Below are 19,671 nucleotides of genomic sequence, written 5' to 3'. Positions count from 1 at the left end.
TATAAGTAATAGGATAACTATATTTGATATGCGCGTACCTTGCAAGGTCCTCGTGTCTGTCAGACAGTTTTCACTTGACCTCGACCTCATTTCATGGATCAGTGAACAAGGTTAAGTTTTGGTGGTCAAGTCCATATCTCAGATACTATAAGCAATAGGGCTAGTATATTCGTTGTATGGAAGGACTGTAAGGTGTACATGTCCAACTGGCAGGTGTCATCTGACCTCATTTTCATGGTTCAGTGGTTATAGTTAAGTTTTTGTGTTTTGGTCTGTTTTTCTCATACTTTATGCAATAGGTCTACTATTATCTATATTTGTTGTATGGAATGATTGTAAGGTGTACATGTCTAGCGGGCAGATGTCATCTGACCTTGACCTCATTTTCATGGTTCAGTGGTCAAAGTTAAGTTTTTATCTAATGCTATATGCCATAGGTCAACTATATTTGGTGTATGGAAATATTTTATGACCTTTGTCAGTCGAGCAGGTTTTATTTAACCGTGACCTCATTTTCACGGTTCATTGCACACTGTTAAGTTTTTGTGTTTTGGTCTATTTTTCTTAAACTATAAGTAATGTGTCAACTATATATGTTGTATAGAAGCATTGTTAGCTGTACCTGTCTGCCTGGCATGGTTCATCTGACCTGGACCTCTTTTTCAAGGTTCATTGGTCTTTGTTTAGTTATCTTGGTTAATGTTAAGTTTATGTGACAGTTGTAATAAAGCTTAGCTTTATACTTAGGACTATCAACATAATATCAATGATTAGTATAGAAGGCGAGACATTTCAGCGTGTGCACTCTTGTGAGGTCAAGATGTGTCGTAGAAGAGTGACGAAAGATACCAGAGGAACAGTGAAACTCATAAATCGAAAATAAACTGACAACGCCATGGCTAAAACGAAAAAGACAAACAGACACATAATAGTACACAAGAAACAATATAGAAAACTAAAAACTGAGCAACATGCACGAACCCCACCAAAAACAGGGGGTGAACTCAGGTGCTCCGGAAGTGTACGCAGATCCTGCTCCACATGTGCCATCCGTTCATACTTGTCTAAATAAATTTGGTAATTACTTTACAGAAAGTGTTGTAATCCGTTTTTTGGAACAGGTACACATGTTTAGTGTAGGTTTAGTCAAGGGAATCTTTGTGCATTGCTTCTGTTGTTCTATGAACAGGTACACATGTTAAGTCAGTGTAGGTTTAGTCAAGGGAATCTTCGTGCATTGCTTCTGTTGTTCTATGAACAGGTACACATGTTAAGTGTAGGTTTAGTCAAAGGGGTCGTCGGGCATTGGTTCTGATGTTCTATGAATAGGTACACATGTTAAGTGTAGGTTTAGTCAAAGGGGTCTTCGGGCATTGATTCTGTTCTTCTTAACAGCTAGTGTTCGGACTTCCATTAATAAAAGTAAGAAGATGCACTGTATGAGTGCCACTGATACAACTCTCCACCCAAATCACAATAGATAAAAATATAACAATTATAGGTCAAAGTACGGCCTTCAACACAGAGTCTTGGCTCCCACAAACTATATTCAAAATGATTAGTGTAAAATAATTCAAACATGAAAACCAATGGTCTATGTAAAAAGAAGATGTGGTATGATTGTCAATGAGACAACTCTCCACAAGAGACCAAATGACATAGAAAGTAACAACTACATGTATAGGTCATCGTAAGGCCCTTCAACAATGAGCAAAGCGCATACAACATAGTCTGCGATAAAAGGCCTGAAATGACAACGTAACAGTGGGATTTCCAGTGACACTAGAACAATAGAAAAGTCACTCTTCTTATGAAAGAGATAGAAAAGGTCTAAGAACAGGAGAGACAATTTACGCATAAAACCCGATATGCATAGGGATGAATATCTCTTAAAACACAAAACCATTATATAACTTTTATACAACCACTATAAATAAAGTATATGTTAAAGCTAAATGTGTTAATATATGATTTTTTAATTGCCAAACATGCTGTTAATTGAACAACCTATTGTTCAACATAGGGGTGTGTAAAAAACTGCCAGATTTGACTGCATATTTTTCTTTCATTTTTTTTGAAAAAAATATATATCAAACCTTAATAATGTAGCTTTCTGGGTATCCAATTTTTAACGTGTTCCGAAATGTAGTTTCGTCACAAGAATTTTTCAAAGTTGTGTCATTTTGTCTATGAATGTCGGTAAATTCGTATGCTCGAGCACACCGACAAGTATATCGTTGGGACAACTCGATATAATGTAATCAATATACGTGAAAGATTACCTAATGTGAAGTTTATCAAAATCATCATAACATAATTGATCAACAAATTATGTTTGAACAACATGATTCCTACAATATAATATTTAAAGGTGCATATCATTTACATTCAACGTTTTTATTGGATTTTTTTTTACTACAATGTAACCTCGAGGTTCAACGTTGATAGTAAAAAAAAATCCCAGAAATTTTTTGAATGATATTGTAAATGATATGAACCTTCGAATTCTTATAACATCGGAATAGAAAATATGTGATCCGAATTAACCATGCACGTGTGCTACAGAAGATTATGAACTTTTATGATGTACAGGGGGTAAGGGTTTTTCTTAAACAATATTATGATCCCAAATTTGATGAATTTTGTTGGCAATACTTTAATATACACACTACATATAGCAAAGTATATATTAAATCTCAATGTATTATAATTAGGAAAAATGTTTGACTCGGTAAAAAAAAAATCTTCCCGTCCCCCCGTATTGCATGTAATGGTTTAAACCTAAAGGATTCGCTTTAACTGCCTAAAAGGGGTCCGCTCCAGTCTTGAATCAGTGATTTTGTTTATCATAAACAAAATATTGTCTCACACTGAAAGGGTCAGCCGGGCAACATGCACAGCCCGGATTGTCAAAACAACTAAGATTTACAAAAACGATTACAAACAAAAACCATCAGTTGGACAATCTTACTGGAATCTGATTATCTCTACTGATAAATAATGCAACACTAATGACACATTTAAGTTTTGGAATGATTTTATTCACAAAGAATGTTGAAAATCTCATTGGTATACATTTCTATGCTCTTGTCTTTTCAGAGTTTATATTGGAAATTAAAAATTGCTGCATGAAAGACACTAGCTCCACATTCCTATGCATATGATTTTATATGTACGAGAATCATTCCATAAAATATCCGTTTGATATCCTTACAATGCATGACACTGTCTAGTGGTTTTTCTGCCACAATTACAAGGAAAACCTGGCTAAACTTGAATCTTACATCGCTATTGATGTTAAGCAATTATTTAAAGGGCCATCCGGAACTGTTGGGTTTTATGACAGTCTTCCTTCCATACACACCATCGCTGCAAAATAATTTGAACATTCAATTAGATGATTATAATATTATTTGGCAATCCAAAGAGAACCTGAAAATATCAGACCACAATAAACAGAGACCCCAAAAAAAGCCTATTTTACTTTACAATGAAATTGAAAAAGTAGTTAGTTACATGTCAAATCATCTTTTGGCTGTCGACAAAAAATAAATAAAATCTAAATTTCGTAGCATTTTACCACCCCCCCCCTTTTTTTAACTGAATTTGTTCAAGGTATGGTGGTTTTACCCCTTTTCAGATTTCAGTATGTCATGTTGTATATCTTTTATAAATTAGATGAATTTCTAGCAAGTTTCTACGATATTCTTTATCATTTGACAAAATACTATGCATCTGAATTAAATTGTTTACTATTTGAAAAAGCGCGCCTTCTTTTACTTTAATTTACTTCCCTTTATTTCACATAGCAACAAATATTAAAAACTGCCACATTTGACTGCATATCAATTTTTTTTCCCAAAAAAAATATATGTCAAGCAGCATAATTAACTTTACAAATTGGGAGAAAATCAAGATGTTCCGACTATAGGTTAGTATTAAAAAAAAATAATGAAAGGTTGGCATGATTCCAGGTTTGAACCCTGACGACACTTAAAATCGAAAATTCACTTATTTACCTATCATATGAAGATACGATGATGTGATAAACTTAACAATTAATAATTTACCTGGTGCATTATCATATTCACATTACGTTGACACGTCTCAGTTCGTCTGTGTTAGCTCATTTCAAGCTCGTGTGACGGGATTGCTTCCCTTAGAAAAACTTAGTAGATACTTAGTCAGCCGTAAGCGGTTGAGCTAAGGAAGTACTTCTTTAGCTCAGTCGGTTAGCGCGCTGCCTTGTAACACAGAGGTACCGGGTTCGAGTCCCGGTGGAGACAAGCAATTTTGTAATGAAATTCGTGCTCTCCGGTTACATTGGCGCCCAACAATAATAACCCACGGTTAGAAGAATTACCTAGCCAGGTTAAAATATAAATATAAAAAAGATATCATCATTATAGAGTATAATGACTCTTGAGGTGGGGGAAGTGTGACGGGATTGCTTCCCTTAGAAAAACTTAGTAGATACTTAGTCAGCCGTAAGCGGTTGAGCTAAGGAAGTACTTCTTTAGCTCAGTCGGTTAGCGCGCTGCCTTGTAACACAGAGGTACCGGGTTCGAGTCCCGGTGGAGACAAGCAATTTTGTAATGAAATTCGTGCTCTCCGGTTACACTCGTAACACAGGAGGTTGAAATCCTATCAATGAGGGTCTATAAATATGTCAACTCGACTATCACAGTAGAGCTTCTCTCGTAGCTATCTCATCGACGTATACACCACATACAACTTTTAATCGTAAAGTATTTTATGGACTTCTTCTGTGGCATATAAAAAATAAAACACTGGAAAACAAATCGAAAAATAAAAAACCTCGGAACTTTTTACGAAACAGTCAGGGGCCTATTGTTCAGTAGTTGTCGTTTGTTGGTGTGGTTCAGATTTTTCTTTTCTCATTTTTTATATAGATTATGTGCCTGTCCTTAGTCGGGAACCTGTCATTTAGTGGTTGTCATTTGTTGGTGTTACATATTTGTTTTTCGTTTATTTCGTGTACATAAATTTGGCCGTTAGTTTACTCTTTTGGACTGTTTTACCAGTGCGTGAAGTTACTCTCAGTTTGAACTGACGACTAGTTCAAAGCCACTTACAACAATACAAATCCTTGATCAAATCAATATCGTCAAGCATGAAGAAAAAAAGTCTGAAAAACTGATTGGCCGGACTGACTGATGGACAGACGGACAGAGTGCAAACCTTAAGTCCCCTTCGACTTCGTCGGTGGCCGGTAGTGGACTTATTAGTGTATACAAATCAAGGTTTATGCAAACCGATTAAGACAAATTCATTGCCAACGTTGCATGGATAAATTGCCCGGTTTGGATTTATATATATACTTAAATTAAGTTTTGATCAGTTTTGGATTTGACCGAAACCATTGTTAGATGTATTTGTTAAGATAGATAGCAGATTTTCCTGCTTTCATTTTTCTAAGTGTTAGTTTGCATATCTGTGTCGATAGATGTCATGACGTAAGATATGTTCCATTAATTATCGTAGCTTAATTCAATCACGCTCTAGGTCATTTCCACTAAGGTAAGTTCACCGAATACGACTTCAAAACGAATTTGATATTGCCATGAACAACAACAAGAGTGGTTTTTGTCGGTGTAGCAGGATCTGCTTACCAGCATGCCGAAGCACCTGATCCATGGTGTTTGAGGGGTTTATGTTGCTCAGTCATGAGTATTCTGTTAAATGTTTTGTAGACTGTTTTTGCCTTTCCATCCTTTTCCATGGCCGGGGTAGCAACAGATGTGGATCCACGATTTAAAATAATACCCCCCCCCCCTTTTCCGACTTAAATCTTCTGATCAAGTTTCCAGTTTGTCGATATATAACTTTAACATTGTCCTCGTGGTATCTTCTGTATATTTTCCCTCAAAAACAAAAAAATAATCTAGCCAGACTAGTCCCTAAAGAACATTTTCCATGGAACCAAACTAGAAAAAAATCCGGAATTTAACCAGTTTTGCTTTTCTCCAAAAATGTTGTATTCAATAAGACGTGTTGTTTTTATTTTCTTTAAAACTCAAAATAAATATAAATTATGAATGAAATCCCGTTCAGTTGGTAGATCCTGATCGTGATAATGATACTTATTTTTAGGAATAGGTTTAAATAAAATGTATCATGTGAAGTCTTCCATTAACTTAACCATCCAAGTGTCAAGTTTAACCTTTGTGCTGATTCAACAAATTTAAATATCGGAAAAGAGATTTAATATTTTTGTGAGTAATTATAAAAATTGTGGAAGTTTATGCCACGAATTATATTGTTAGTTGATACTGTTTACATGCGTATTTTTTTTAATTGGATAATACAAAACGTTTCAGTGGATTTTATTTATTGGTCAAAAAGGTGACTGTGGTCATTCATTTTAATTTTTTTGGTCAGAAAGGTGAGTTGACTTGTCATTCATTTTATTTGTATTTGACTTGTCAGTTGTGCGTTAGCTTGTCTTTTACTTAATGATGTTTTCCGATACAGGATCCTCACGGTTCCTCTTGATTCATACATTTCTTTTATAGAAGAACTTTTGTATAATTTGAATGGAGTCTGTTTTACGGTGTTTTAGTTGTATGTTTTATATGTTCATGATGCTTTGTTATATTATATCAAAATTTCACCATAGCTTATTTATACAAGTCATGTTGTATTTATGTTTTATTTTATGTTGACTATATATAGATATAAGAAGATGTGGTGTGAGTGCCAATGAGACATCTCTCCATCCAAATAACAATTTAAAAAAAGTAAACCATTATAGGTCAATGTATGGCCTTCAACACGGAGCCTTGGCTCACACCGAACAACAAGCTATATATGTCTATTTCTATTTCCATGGTGTTGACGTCCTGAGCATTAAATATTTACCACTGAACGTGAAGCTACCAATAATTCATCAAACATTCTATTGGATACTTCTGATATTCCAGTATTTGTCTCTCTTATATTATTTTGTTTTAAATTAGGCTGTTTTTTTTTTTATCTTGTTTTCCCTCTGATGATACCTTAATTGATCACTCACTATACGATGAGGGTCTGGAATGGGGGGGGGGGGTCTGTTATTCTGTAAACATTTAATGTTCATTTAATGTTCACCCCTTTTTTTCTCTAATCTTCAAAAAAATAACCCTTTTTTCCTCTAATCTTCATTTTTTTGGCCCGTTATTCTCTAATCTTCATTTTTTAAGGGCATTATTCTTTAATCATGTAACCCCACCCAAACCCTCATACGATACGGTAAAAGTTTTATTCAAGTTTGAAGGCCGCCATGTAGAGTAAGGTGACCTACAGTTGCTTTAGACTGTGGTGTATACAGGTGTATACTGGTGTCTCACTCGCAATATTACCACATTTACTTATCAATCATGTCAATCTTGGCTACATAGATTTTTTATTGTTTTTTTCTGTGTACGGAAGTAAATATGATCAGAATTGGTGGACCAATACATCCTCAAGTTTGCCAATAGTGAATAATTTTTCCCTGATCAAATATTTAATATCACAAACAAACTTTCAGAAGGTTTTATTTGCCAATTCAGTTTAAATATAATAAACGCTAACTAAACATTGTATTTAAACCTTGCGTACATCAAAATAATTTAAAAGGGTTAATCATTCAGTAAACTTATTATTAATTTATAATGTTGTCTGTATAACACGGTTGTAATTGAGATATTTTAATTGATATAATTATTGCCACAAATATATTTAATTGTACCGTGTCTTGTCTAATCTGTTTTGTGGTCATGTGCACTTTGATTATACACATTTAATACTTACAAAATCGTTCGATGCATTGACTTGAATCCTTTTTGGGTTGACCATTTTGATTATTGGAGGCAAAGCAGGAGGAGTTTTTTTTTTCTGGCGGAAAACCGATTTTTGCTTAAGGAGAGACCTTACTATTTTTTTTTTAATAATTAATAAATAATAGTACCCTAAATTGGCCTTTTGTACATATTTATATCCTTATAGTGGTTGAGTAAAATACTTTTGTTCTTTATGTTTTTGGCATGGTTATTTATTTTAAATTCCGCTCGTATGGCTCATTAAGGCTTTATGTAGGCAAATTGTTTATTTTCAATGTCCTTGATCTCCTACCCCCTCCTTATTTCATATGTTCGTCCTCTTAGCTTTTGGTTATTTTACTGTAGACTCTGCTATCTCTGATCGTATAGGGCTCTCATTATTTCTTTTTGTTCATAGTAATAACCGTTTCTTTCAAATAACTGTCACAATCATCGCCTTTTTTTTTTGTATGCAAATATACACATTTTCTCCTAGTTTACACCGCCGTTAAATATATAACCTTGGAATTTAAACAACTATTAAATATCACTAAATCTGTTTTATGTGCTCTTCTTATAAAAGTTAAAACCACATGCGCTTTGGGGCATAGACCCCTTTCGTAATTATCTTTTCTTTTCTTTGTGTTTGTGTTTTGTTTGTGTTTTTTTTTTTTTTGGGGGGGGGGGGGTGTTTTTTATTGGTTTGTTGGTGTGTGTGGGTGGTGTATATTGCATTATGTCTGTACTTATTTTATCTTGTTTACTGTGTCCTGTCCTCTTCTGCAAACGATTTTACAAAAGTTTAATATATTAGGTTATACATTTTGACCCTCTTATTATTTTCAACAATACGGAGCCGGGTCAACATTATTTTATAAACTAAATCGTTATCCATATCGCATAGAAAAAGTACTAAGTAAGACATCTTATACCAGTTAAAATATAACAGAATATTATTAAGAATAAAAAAAAGGATTTTTATATATATATATATATATATACAAATAAAAGGGGTTGGTCCATTCCCCTAATAGCAACGAGTTTTGAATGGTCCGTTACTGAAAAAAACATGTTCCATGTTATTTAGAGGACGATAGCTTATCTGTCAAACAACCATTCGGGTCAGGATGACCCCGGGTTTAATATAGTTTACATTGAAATGGGGGAAACATAGAATAAAGGACCACAAAAAAGGAAAACTTTATACGGGCCAGAAAATAAAGAATTGAGAAAAAGAGGTCAGAATATAAGTAATAAAAAAAGGAGTGCTTGATAAGAAAAAAAAAGAGAACCTAATTAATAGGCGAAAACAAAGAATAGAGGAAACAAATTTCATAAACTAGAAGTAAAAAAGAATAAAGAAACGAATGACCCCACCAGACCGCAAATTATGGACAATAGAGACTAGTTCTATTTTATTATGAATTAAAACAAGTAGTGAAGAAAACGACAGATAGTTTATTGTGCATATTTGACAAAGGACTTGTATAGTAAGAACTAACTATGCTAATCAATATACAACCGGGGGGAACCCCCTTTGTGACAGTAATCTCAGTATTAATGATAAATTTTCACTGATGGTCACATTTTAACTATAATGATGGTATTTTTAAACGCATTGTAATATATATAACGATCTATAACCAGTCACTTTGTTGGTTGTTGGTTTTCGACAAATTTAGAATCCATCTCGCTATATTAAGTTAAACATTTTATTTCATTGTGTTCTTAAGGCTTCATTGTGAATATGTTCCATTTTCGTAATATGCATTACATTGAGTACAGCCGGTACTTTACCTGCAAGGTGAATTTTACAGATAAAGCCGTCAAATAAATATTGAAAACGTCCTGAAGATTGACCTGTAATAAATCAATTGAAAAAGTTTATCTGTACACTTTACATGTTCAATTGTTATTAATCAATACCACATGGCCTATCGTTTACCACAAGGAAGTACACTAGTTCAAAAGTAGCAATATTTAAACAATTGATGGACCGATGATAAAAGATGATTAAACAATAGTGGTAAAAGAAATGAAAGAATTACTTTGAAACAAAATCTTGAATGTTGAATCGTATCAAAACTATTATGCTGTAGATGAAAGGTTTTGATATATTGTTCACGTAAGTTTTACACCGTGGGACAGCCAGGCCGTTAGTAATTAAACATTCGTGATTTTGAATAATTGTGAAAGTTTACTTTTCGGCTTAGATTAAAGAGCAAATATGAAGTTTCTACGTAAGTTTAACTTGATTGGATAATGAATTGGATCATATACATCATCTTTTACATGCATTTTAAAGGACAGGTATGCATAGTTAACAATAGCCTAATTTTTTCAGACAGTCACACGCACGCATGCAATTCAACATGATTTGATTTGGGCATATACAACGTCCTTGAGAATGGCAAAGGTCAAAGGTATAGACGACCTTGCAAAACTGATTGATCTAGAAGACCAAGTTATTCTTCACGAATTGAAGAAACGGTATGAACGTAATGTTATTTATGTAAGTATTTTTTTATAGATATACTTTGGTCTATTAAACTGAGATCATTGAAATCTTATTTATACAAATATTATATACTAACTAATAATATGATGCATTTATATTGCATATTGTATGACCATATGACATAGTAGATTTAAGTTTTTAGAGGATCGATACTGTTTTTAAAGTCAATAGCAGTGGTGGATCTAGAAATTTTCATAAGTGGGGGCCTACTGACTGCCCACTTTAGTCATGCTTCAGTGATTCCCTATATATAAGCAACCATTTTTTCCCCCAAAAAGGGGGGGGGGGGGGCTCCCTAAATCTGCCTCTGAATAGCAATACTATTATGCTTTGTATAAAAAGGGGTAGTTTCTCAATAAATAAAAAATATAATGTATATATATACATATATATCACAACAGAGACAAATTATATTGTCTATGAAATGATATTAATTATGTATTCAAAAAGCAAATACAGCTTTTGGAAATATATATAGATTCATTCATGGTAAAGTGAAGGGGGGTATCTGCGTGGGAGAATGCAAAATAAAATTGCCATTTCACAGTGAACGATCAACTAAAAAGTTTTAGTGCCGTGATCTTTTTACCGATTTCACGAAACAGGGTGAATAACATGAATAACGAACCCTTTTTCACAAAATAAAAAAGGCAAAACATGTTGCACGAAAATAACCCTGTACCACCCTCTCAAAGCCATTAGCAAGTTTTTTTTTTTTTATGTCAATGCATGTTAGAGCCTATTGCAATATCATGAAACTTATTATAGCATTTTAAATTCCGGCTCACAAGGCACCCTGCAAAATATTAATGTCATTAAAATATTTGATCATATTTGGCTTAACTGTGTATTTTTGACATTTTTCTATAATTTTGTTATTATAATATACAACACTCAAATTTTTGAAGGAAGGAAATAAATGTTGGAGATTTCCTTTGATAAAAACACAAAATGAGGATGTAGATGGGATGTTTTGGTGTCACATCTTTTGCAATTACAGTTTCAGAATTGTAAATTTAATTACTCTTATAATGAGATCACAAAAAATTGATATATATATATATATGACAAAAATTACCCTAAAATATACACTGCTTATGTTGTGAAAAGTTCATACAATCCTTTTCAGTTTTGGTCACAAGTTTAGTCTTTAAAATACATTTTTGGTTCAACACCTTTTTGGTAGCCTCTTGGGTGGAAAAATAGCTTCATTTATTGTTATTGGGAAAACTACATTTAAATTGAATGTTTCTATTTGAGAGCCCTAGAGGTTTAAAATGTAGCATTATATCATGTTATATCCTTCACACATTGTGTCTTTAAACACTGGGTCATTTAAAAGTCTGATTTATCATATATACATGATATAGAGTATTTAATTTCTGAAATGCTGAATGACAACACACATTTTATGTATTTTGAAAGGGTAACACCAAATCGTGACAGTCATTTCGGGTTATTCTCAGTGCTAGTGTACCAGATAACTAGAAACGGGTAAAGGGTTACCGAGACCATGACGATGTGAACTGATTTTTTAAAAATATCAAATGATTAAATCTGAGACTATAACACATAATTTAGTGTTAATGAGTCTCAGATTGCATGTACCTGACATGCCTGATTGCACTCCAATAATCATGATAATGTCCAAAGAATTTTAAAGTATTTAAATATTTAAAAAATTAACCCAACTATATATATGATATACATGATATATATATACTCAAATTATCATGACTTGTTTTAGATTTATACATTTTTATACACAGAGATGCCCAAATCTTAAAGTATCGGTCCTTTGCAGATGCAGATGCAACCTTTTTTTTAAAAGGGGTGTGTGTCCCAACCAAGGAGAAAGGGAGGTTCCAACTATATGTCGATCCCTATTCAAATGCACTGATTGTCCAAAGAAAAAGGGGGGTTTCAATTTCTGGATTCACCACTGCTTTAATTGTCACTTTTTAAGTGCAGAGACTTTTACAAATAATGTTTTACTAAAAAAAAATATAAGTTGTAAAATTATGAAATGCTAAACAACATGTTTTTTGCCATTTTTATTTTGTGAAAAAGGGTTCGTTATTCACCCTGTTTCGTGAAATCGGTAAAAAGATCACGACACTAAAACTTTTTAGTTGATCGTTCACTGTGAAGATTAGTTGGCTTTTTATACTTCTTTTTATTCAAGACAATCTCAAGGTTTAGAAATCATTGGTATTAATTAAATGTTTTTGAATTCAGATAATGGAAATCTATCAATGTATCTCAGGCATGCTGAAAAACTTTTCCCGCATATCCCTAATTTTACTCCCCTCTTTTCCAACAGGTGTGGATCCATGATTTTAAAAAAAGGGAGTCCCTTAGCAAAGCAATGTTTCGTGTAAGACATGTAGTAGTAAAAAGTCTATACAACTATATTATATAAAGCTCCAAAAGGGGGCCTGAGCCCCCTGAACACGTCATAAAAACCCCTCTGTTCTAGTTATCTTCCCCCTACAACAGAGACTTGCAAGATATCTACCTGGCTATATGTGACTGCAACAAAGAAATAGCATACTCAAAAGTCAATATCTGATGCATGTTATGTAACAGCTGCAATTAAAATTAACGAATGTTCGAAATGTTTGATATACACTGAAAGTAAAACAATAATCTTTTGATCATATCAGTTAAAACATTATGGGGTCAAACATTGAATATTATAGTCTCTTTGACTATGTTGACTGTAGTCAAGGACAATTTCCTGTTGATATCAGGGTTATCATTAGTCTATTGTTCGAGGAAAAGGATGAGTGTAATTGTCTGAAATGTTGAAAATAGTGCCACGTTTAGAAAAACACTTTTTTTGTTGGTAAAAAAAAGGGTGGCAGTTTCACAATGAACAAAAAACATTTGAAAAATTGAAAAATGTTTTACACTTGGCTTTTTTACAAATTTGTATGAAATTTAGTGAATAATGACATTAAAATTAAGTTTCATCTGGACCTTTTGGCTAAAATGGCATTGTTCATGATGATTACACAATAATCGGATTGCAGACGAAATTTAGTACATATGTTTTTGGAAATTTTCAAAAGGCATAGCCAAAAAGAGTTTTGTTTCATAGTCTGTTTTATGCAAACAAAAGTTGTCTTATTTGTTTTGGTACATATTTATTTTGATATACATGATATAGTACAGTTGGATGGTTCTTAAACATGTTAATGAAGGTTTAATAATTAGGCTGTGTTTTATGCAAAGTATCAGTAACTTCCTTACAAAATGTACTTGAATAGGTTCTAATGACATGCTATGACTATAATTTCTTTTCAATGTTACCTGAATAATTATCTTTCAAATTTTAAAGGAAAAGGTATCCTTTATCATTTAAATTGTAACCTATCAACCAAATGTGTGTTTTCCCAAGTTCAATTTCCCTTTTTAAACCATGCTTCATCAGTGACCTGTTACTATTATTTAGGTCAGGAATCTGAGCAGGGTTATTATCTCCAATTATTTTCTGCTGAATCTGCAACAATCGTAAAAATAAATTTTTAAAGTTAGAAAAAAACTGTGAGATGCCCCCTTTAGGTATAAACCAATGTATTGTATCATGTATTGTATGGGACAATAGATGTTCACAATCTACACAGAAATAGGTGATTTTAACAGTGTAACTGAGTGGACAGTATCAAACAAAATTAAGGCATTTGTTTATTTTGTTGCTTGGTTGAAAAAATTATTAAATAATTCAAATAGAGAAAAATATTGAAGGAGTGACCATGTGACCAAGCAACGAATTATTTCATAAATGCATGTAGCGCATGACTGCCATGATTTAATTATCAGTGTTGTTCTGTCACGGTTGAATATTTTGTGATATTTGAATATTTTTGATATTTATTTCTTTTTATTGCATTTGCAAATGGCTTTTTAAAAATTAAAATAGAAGACATATTAAGAACTTTATTTTGTTCCTTGCATTCCCAATTTGGTTTGATCCAACATTATCAATGTGTTAATTGACAATGCCAAATTATCAGTTTTTATTTCACTTGGAATTCAATGTAATTCATTGCAACCAATGAAATATAAGTAAACACTTTTTAATGAAGATCAAGTTTTTAATTTTCTGATATACTAAATGCATCAGGTGCATACATTTTACTTGAATCATGTCATGCATTATTGTGTGCATGAGTAATCACTTGGATGTGTAAAAGCCACTGCATTTATACATGTTATACCTAGCAATTCTGTATATTTTGTATAAAACTATGATGAAACTAATTAACTTAACAAGTTAAAAACAAGTTTTAAAGAAACGTGAAATGTACCAAAAAAACTTTAACACTCACATCGAAATTAAACTGACAGGCAAACCATGAAAACGACCAAAAAAAGGCAATCAACAGTAACCTGTGAATATACAACATAGAAAACTAAAGACTTAAAGCAACTTGAAACCACAAAAAGGGGGAGATCTGAGGTGCTGCAGTAGGGTAACCAGATCCTGATCCATGTGAAGCACCCATAGTGATAAATTGCAATTAATCAAGTACCAGTAACCATGGTAACAGATACTGTTTGATATTCAACATGTTCAAGATCGTTCAAGTACAATGTTTCATATAAACATTTCTTGATTTTTTGCCAAAATAGAGACTGATTAATTTGAACTTATCATGCTTATTGACAATGTAAAATTGTAAAATCATCTTTTTATTCCAGACATATATTGGAGATATTTTGGTATCTGTGAACCCATATGCTCCATTGAACATTTATGGAGATCAGGTAAGATAAATGTTTTATAAATTTGACCCTCTATCATAGTCGAGGGTAAATTTTTATAATGTACTGTCACGGAATAGAAGTTCCTTCATAATATAAGTTCTAAAAGGAAAATATATTCTGGAAAAAAATTATTTTTTCCACAGGAGTAAATATTACAGTATTTGTTTCTAACAGGATAGATGGTATAGAATATTTGTTCCAACAGGAATAGATATTATGACAATGTTTATAACAAAGTTTCTATTGGAACTTCTGTTAGGTGGAACAAATATACGTTGACAGTTGTAGCTATATACATGTATCATGTATATATTATAGAAGGTCAAAAATTATAAAATACTGTTATTGTAGAGGGGGGGTAGGAGGGGTCCTGATCCCGAAATCCCGGGCTTAAAAACATGAAATCCCGAGGTCCCGAATTTAAATAAAGTTAAATCCCGGATCCCGTAATTTGGAAAAAAGAATTCCCGGATCCCGAAGGGGTAAATCCCGAAATCCCGAGCTTAAAAACACCCGATCCCGGAGTCCCAATAAAGGTCCTATCCCCCCTCATTGTAATATCTGATGGAAAAGAGCATGAGCATTGATACTAAATAATTGGGTATAATATCAAATATCCCAGAATATTAACTTAAAAAACAATTTATAATTACATAAAAAAAAAATGAAAAAAGAGGGGGGGGGGCTTTCCTACAGCACATATGAAACAATCAACATATTAAAAACTTGGCATTCCACATTGCCGTATGACAGTCATATTATTTTCCATCACCAGTTTTTATGATGATCTTTTTATCAGTTTAATGACTATTTACATTGACTTAAGCATGATAAGATTGACTTGAAACAATACACAGATCCAGTGGTATTATATATATATACACCTTGGTATGATAAGATTGATAAAGTTTGTGTAAACATACTTTAAAAGTCCACAAACACCTGTAGGCACCTGTTCAGGTGAAGAATTTACCTGAGATTACCTCAATATATTTTGACTATTGATTTTAGCTTGATAACTGTCAATTTCATCGATTTTATCACATGATCATAAAACTTTCCCTTTTTGGATTTCTATGATCTGATAAAAAATTTATAGAGAAATAAGTCATTGAGGTTATACCAAGGAACTTATAGAATTTTCCATATATACATACAGACTGCGAGGTCAATAACTAAAATGAGAACATCTGAAAAAATAAGAAATTCTGTTGAACATTTAAAATAACATATTTGATAACTTTCTGTTACTGGTAACCGTAACCATGGTAACAAATACATGGAAACATTACATGACAATAGTTTTCAGAAATAATCTTCAAAAATGAAAAAAAAACACATTTGAGAGCCTAAAAATTAATGAGCTTAGGTCAAAATACTGCTCAACTTCAGTATGTTCAATGCCAGAAGCAGTGGCGGATCCAGAACTTTTCCTAAGGGGGGGCCCGCTCCAGTCATGCTTCAATGATTCCCTATATAATCAACAAAAAAATTTTCCCACAAAAGGGGCCCCCCCCCAGGCCCCCTCAGGTCCCCCTGGATCTGCCTATTAGAGGAACAATCTAGCTTGCAACTTTTAATACACAACAAAATTTTATTAATCATGGCGCTTTATTTGAACTGGGAATTTACAGTAAAAGTGCAGTCATACAAATCATGCCTGTTTATTTAAAAAGACTCTGAGGCTACTGTAGCATTTAGAGATGGGATGGACCTTTATCGGGACTCAAGGCATGGGTGTTTTTAAGCTCGGGATTCCTGATTGATCCTTTCGGGATCTGAGAATTCTTTTTTCCAATTTCGTGAGGTTGGGATTTAAAATTTCTTTAAACCTTTGGATTTCATGTTTTAAAGGCAGGGATTTCAGATAAGGACCCCTTCATACCCCCACCCCACCCCACCCCTCATTTTACCCTGAGCCTCAGAAACATAAAAGGGTTAAGTTTGATTGCCAAAGAAACAAATAACAATTCGAGACCATATGTTGTGGATGTAAGCAACTATTGACTGCACAACCCTAAGGCGGCCCTTAAGGATGAGCAAAAACAAAAAAATATCATAAATAAGCTTTAAGGTTTAAACAAGATGTATGGTTAAATAATACAAAGGAGAAAATCTAATGGTTTGTTTTATTATGAAACCACCAATAAAAAAACAAACATGACGGAAAGAAACCACTGATTTACAAACTCCCCCGCTGGGAGTAATATTGATACAGAATGAATGGCAGAAATAAAAACGCTATGGCGACACCTTTGACTTTGTCAACATATCTGGTACTTTATTCTTTTTCCTTGCTAGTGCTGAAAGTTGCAAAGGTTCAGAGTGCATTTTAGTCTGATTTGTTTTGGTTTGAGTTATATCAATGTGTTAACATTTTTTTTTAAATTATCCACAAAACTATCATCTGAATTAGAGATGGTATCTTTAAGGAACTTTTTGTTTTGTAGATTGGGCAAGATTATGGAAACCTCAAGTTACTTAGTGATATGCCACCACATATATATGCCCTGGCAACAAAGGCGTACAAATGTTTGATGAAATCTGGTGTGAGTCAATGTATGTTAGTTAGTGGAGAATCAGGGGCAGGTAATTAATTAGCTTGTGCAAGGTCATGACTTTGTGTTACTTTTAGACATAAGATTTATGACATTGCTACCTTAAAGTTTATTAGTTCTTTTTTCTTTGTTGATATATTTAGAAATAATATAGTTCCAACTTCCTTAAAATGAAATATGACCTTGGATAGATTTGGCTACTCTTTTGTGGTCTCTTAGTCATATACATCATGTACATGTAAGAGTAGCTTCTTATAAGTTCATGTAACTATCTTTCTTGATTTTCACATGTTTGGGCAGTCTCCTCATACATGTTGTCATAAAATTCAAGAAAATTACTTCGAACACAAATAAAAACTTGTGTGCTATTTTCATAAAAATCTTGACTGTATGATTTGCATATATATTAGAGAATATGTTTATATGATTTGTTGAGAGTACTTCCGGTAGAGGCTCTTGACTTTATTTATTTTAGATAGATGACGTTGACCAAACTACATTTTGTAACCAATGCAAACAAGATGGCAGCGACGTTAAAAATATTCATTTTCAATTGCGTGCATTATTAAATTAAATAATATAGTCACCAAATATTCATTTGAATCATAAATAAGATAATTTTACTGTTTATTTGGGCGTAAACCAAAAAATATAAGAAAAAATCTTTTAAATTCCAAACTTAATCTTAACTACAAATACATATATGCCACATAAACTATAAACTAATATTAACTATCATAAGTTCCAATTGATCTTATTGACAACTGGAATGGTGTGGAATACCATTTATATGTTGTATTAAAAGAGAAAAAAAGACACTGCAGGAATACTATAAATTCTGAAATTTCTGGAAACATCTATTTATATAGTTGTTGTATTGGTTGAACATTATTATATGATTATGAACAGAAAAACAAATTTGATTAAGTTACAATTTCAGAAGATTCTTCATACAAATAATACTAATGAATTTTGAAATTATTATTTTTTTTTGCAAAACATGTCATACACAATTTTTACAATACTAAAAAAAATCATCATAAAATTATGTGAATTTACTGTAAATAGAGATATTTAAATGGTCTAGATCACATAAAAAATTTAGACTTAAAACAATTCTCATGGTATGTAATAATAAACTTATTTTTTTTATATAGGTAAAACAGAATCTACCAAGATGGTTGTGGCTCAGCTTGTCAGAATCTCAAAGTCAGCATCGTCAAACTTAGTAGAACAAATAAAAGAGGTAAAGAAAAATTCTATTTTAAAAAAGTTTTTTATCCACAAATTAGTATAATTTCACCGACTCTCACCTAATCAAAATGCCTTATGTGAGAAATAATAGATATATAGATTTTTGTTTTTATTGAATAATCCTTGAGCTGTAAAATCATTAAACAAAAACTTTTGTCTAAACAGAGCCCCTGACAAATGTACAAGAGGTGCAAGTCGTGCATAGCATTTCCACACCATGGAACTATAGAAATGAATCTACAGTATTAATATTTATACTTGTACCATTTTTGAAGGATTAATTAACTACATACATGACATAAAAACATAAATTTTGCAGGTGAATCCACTTCTTGAAGCTTTTGGTAATGCACACACAGTGATGAATGATAACTCAAGTCGCTTTGGTAAACTGATAGAAATACAATTTCTGAACACTGGTGTAGTCGTAGGAGGTAGGTGAACGTTTTATTAACAGTCTTGTTGTTGTCATGGTATTGTGCCTGCTTCATGTATTTGAGGTATGGGGTCTGCTACATTATGATGTTGACATAAAGCTCTGTTTGTTTGTAATGTTCATGTAACCACGACTTAAAATAAAATTTTCTATTGTATTCTATGCTATGATGAAAGCAAAGTTTTTATTTTGTTACAATCTGGGTAAGAGTTACTAAAAAGGGCTATTATAATTCATGGTTAAGATAGACATATATATAGTAAACAGCGATACTATTTACCAGAATTAAAAAGAAGTGGATATAAGCATGATAAGCAAATATAGGCCACC

At 32.6% G+C, this 19,671-nt stretch overlaps 1 protein-coding gene across 6 annotated transcripts in view; it reads left to right on the top strand.

The window, feature by feature from the left end:
- Nucleotides 1–6,124: 6,124 nt before the first annotated feature.
- LOC139498732 (myosin-IIIb-like) overlaps nt 6,125–19,671 on the top strand; it is a 43,451-nt gene continuing 29,904 nt past the window's right edge. Inside the window, exons 1-6 of one of the 6 annotated variants that reach the window (XM_071287262.1) lie at nt 6,125–6,406; nt 10,147–10,314; nt 15,028–15,093; nt 17,544–17,682; nt 18,809–18,897; nt 19,225–19,339. In XM_071287262.1, coding sequence (XP_071143363.1) covers nt 10,210–10,314; nt 15,028–15,093; nt 17,544–17,682; nt 18,809–18,897; nt 19,225–19,339 — 514 coding nt within the window. In that variant the 5' untranslated portion in view covers nt 6,125–6,406; nt 10,147–10,209. Of the gene's footprint in view, nt 6,407–9,701; nt 10,043–10,146; nt 10,315–15,027; nt 15,094–17,543; nt 17,683–18,808; nt 18,898–19,224; nt 19,340–19,671 lie in introns of those variants that run through there. The other 5 variants (XM_071287265.1, XM_071287260.1, XM_071287261.1 and 2 more) reach the window with 5 other exon arrangements.

Source organism: Mytilus edulis, chromosome 12, assembly GCF_963676685.1.
Source record: "Mytilus edulis chromosome 12, xbMytEdul2.2, whole genome shotgun sequence".
NCBI classification, from domain to species: Eukaryota; Metazoa; Mollusca; class Bivalvia; order Mytilida; family Mytilidae; genus Mytilus; species Mytilus edulis.
This window is presented reverse-complemented; position numbering and strand designations above follow the sequence as displayed.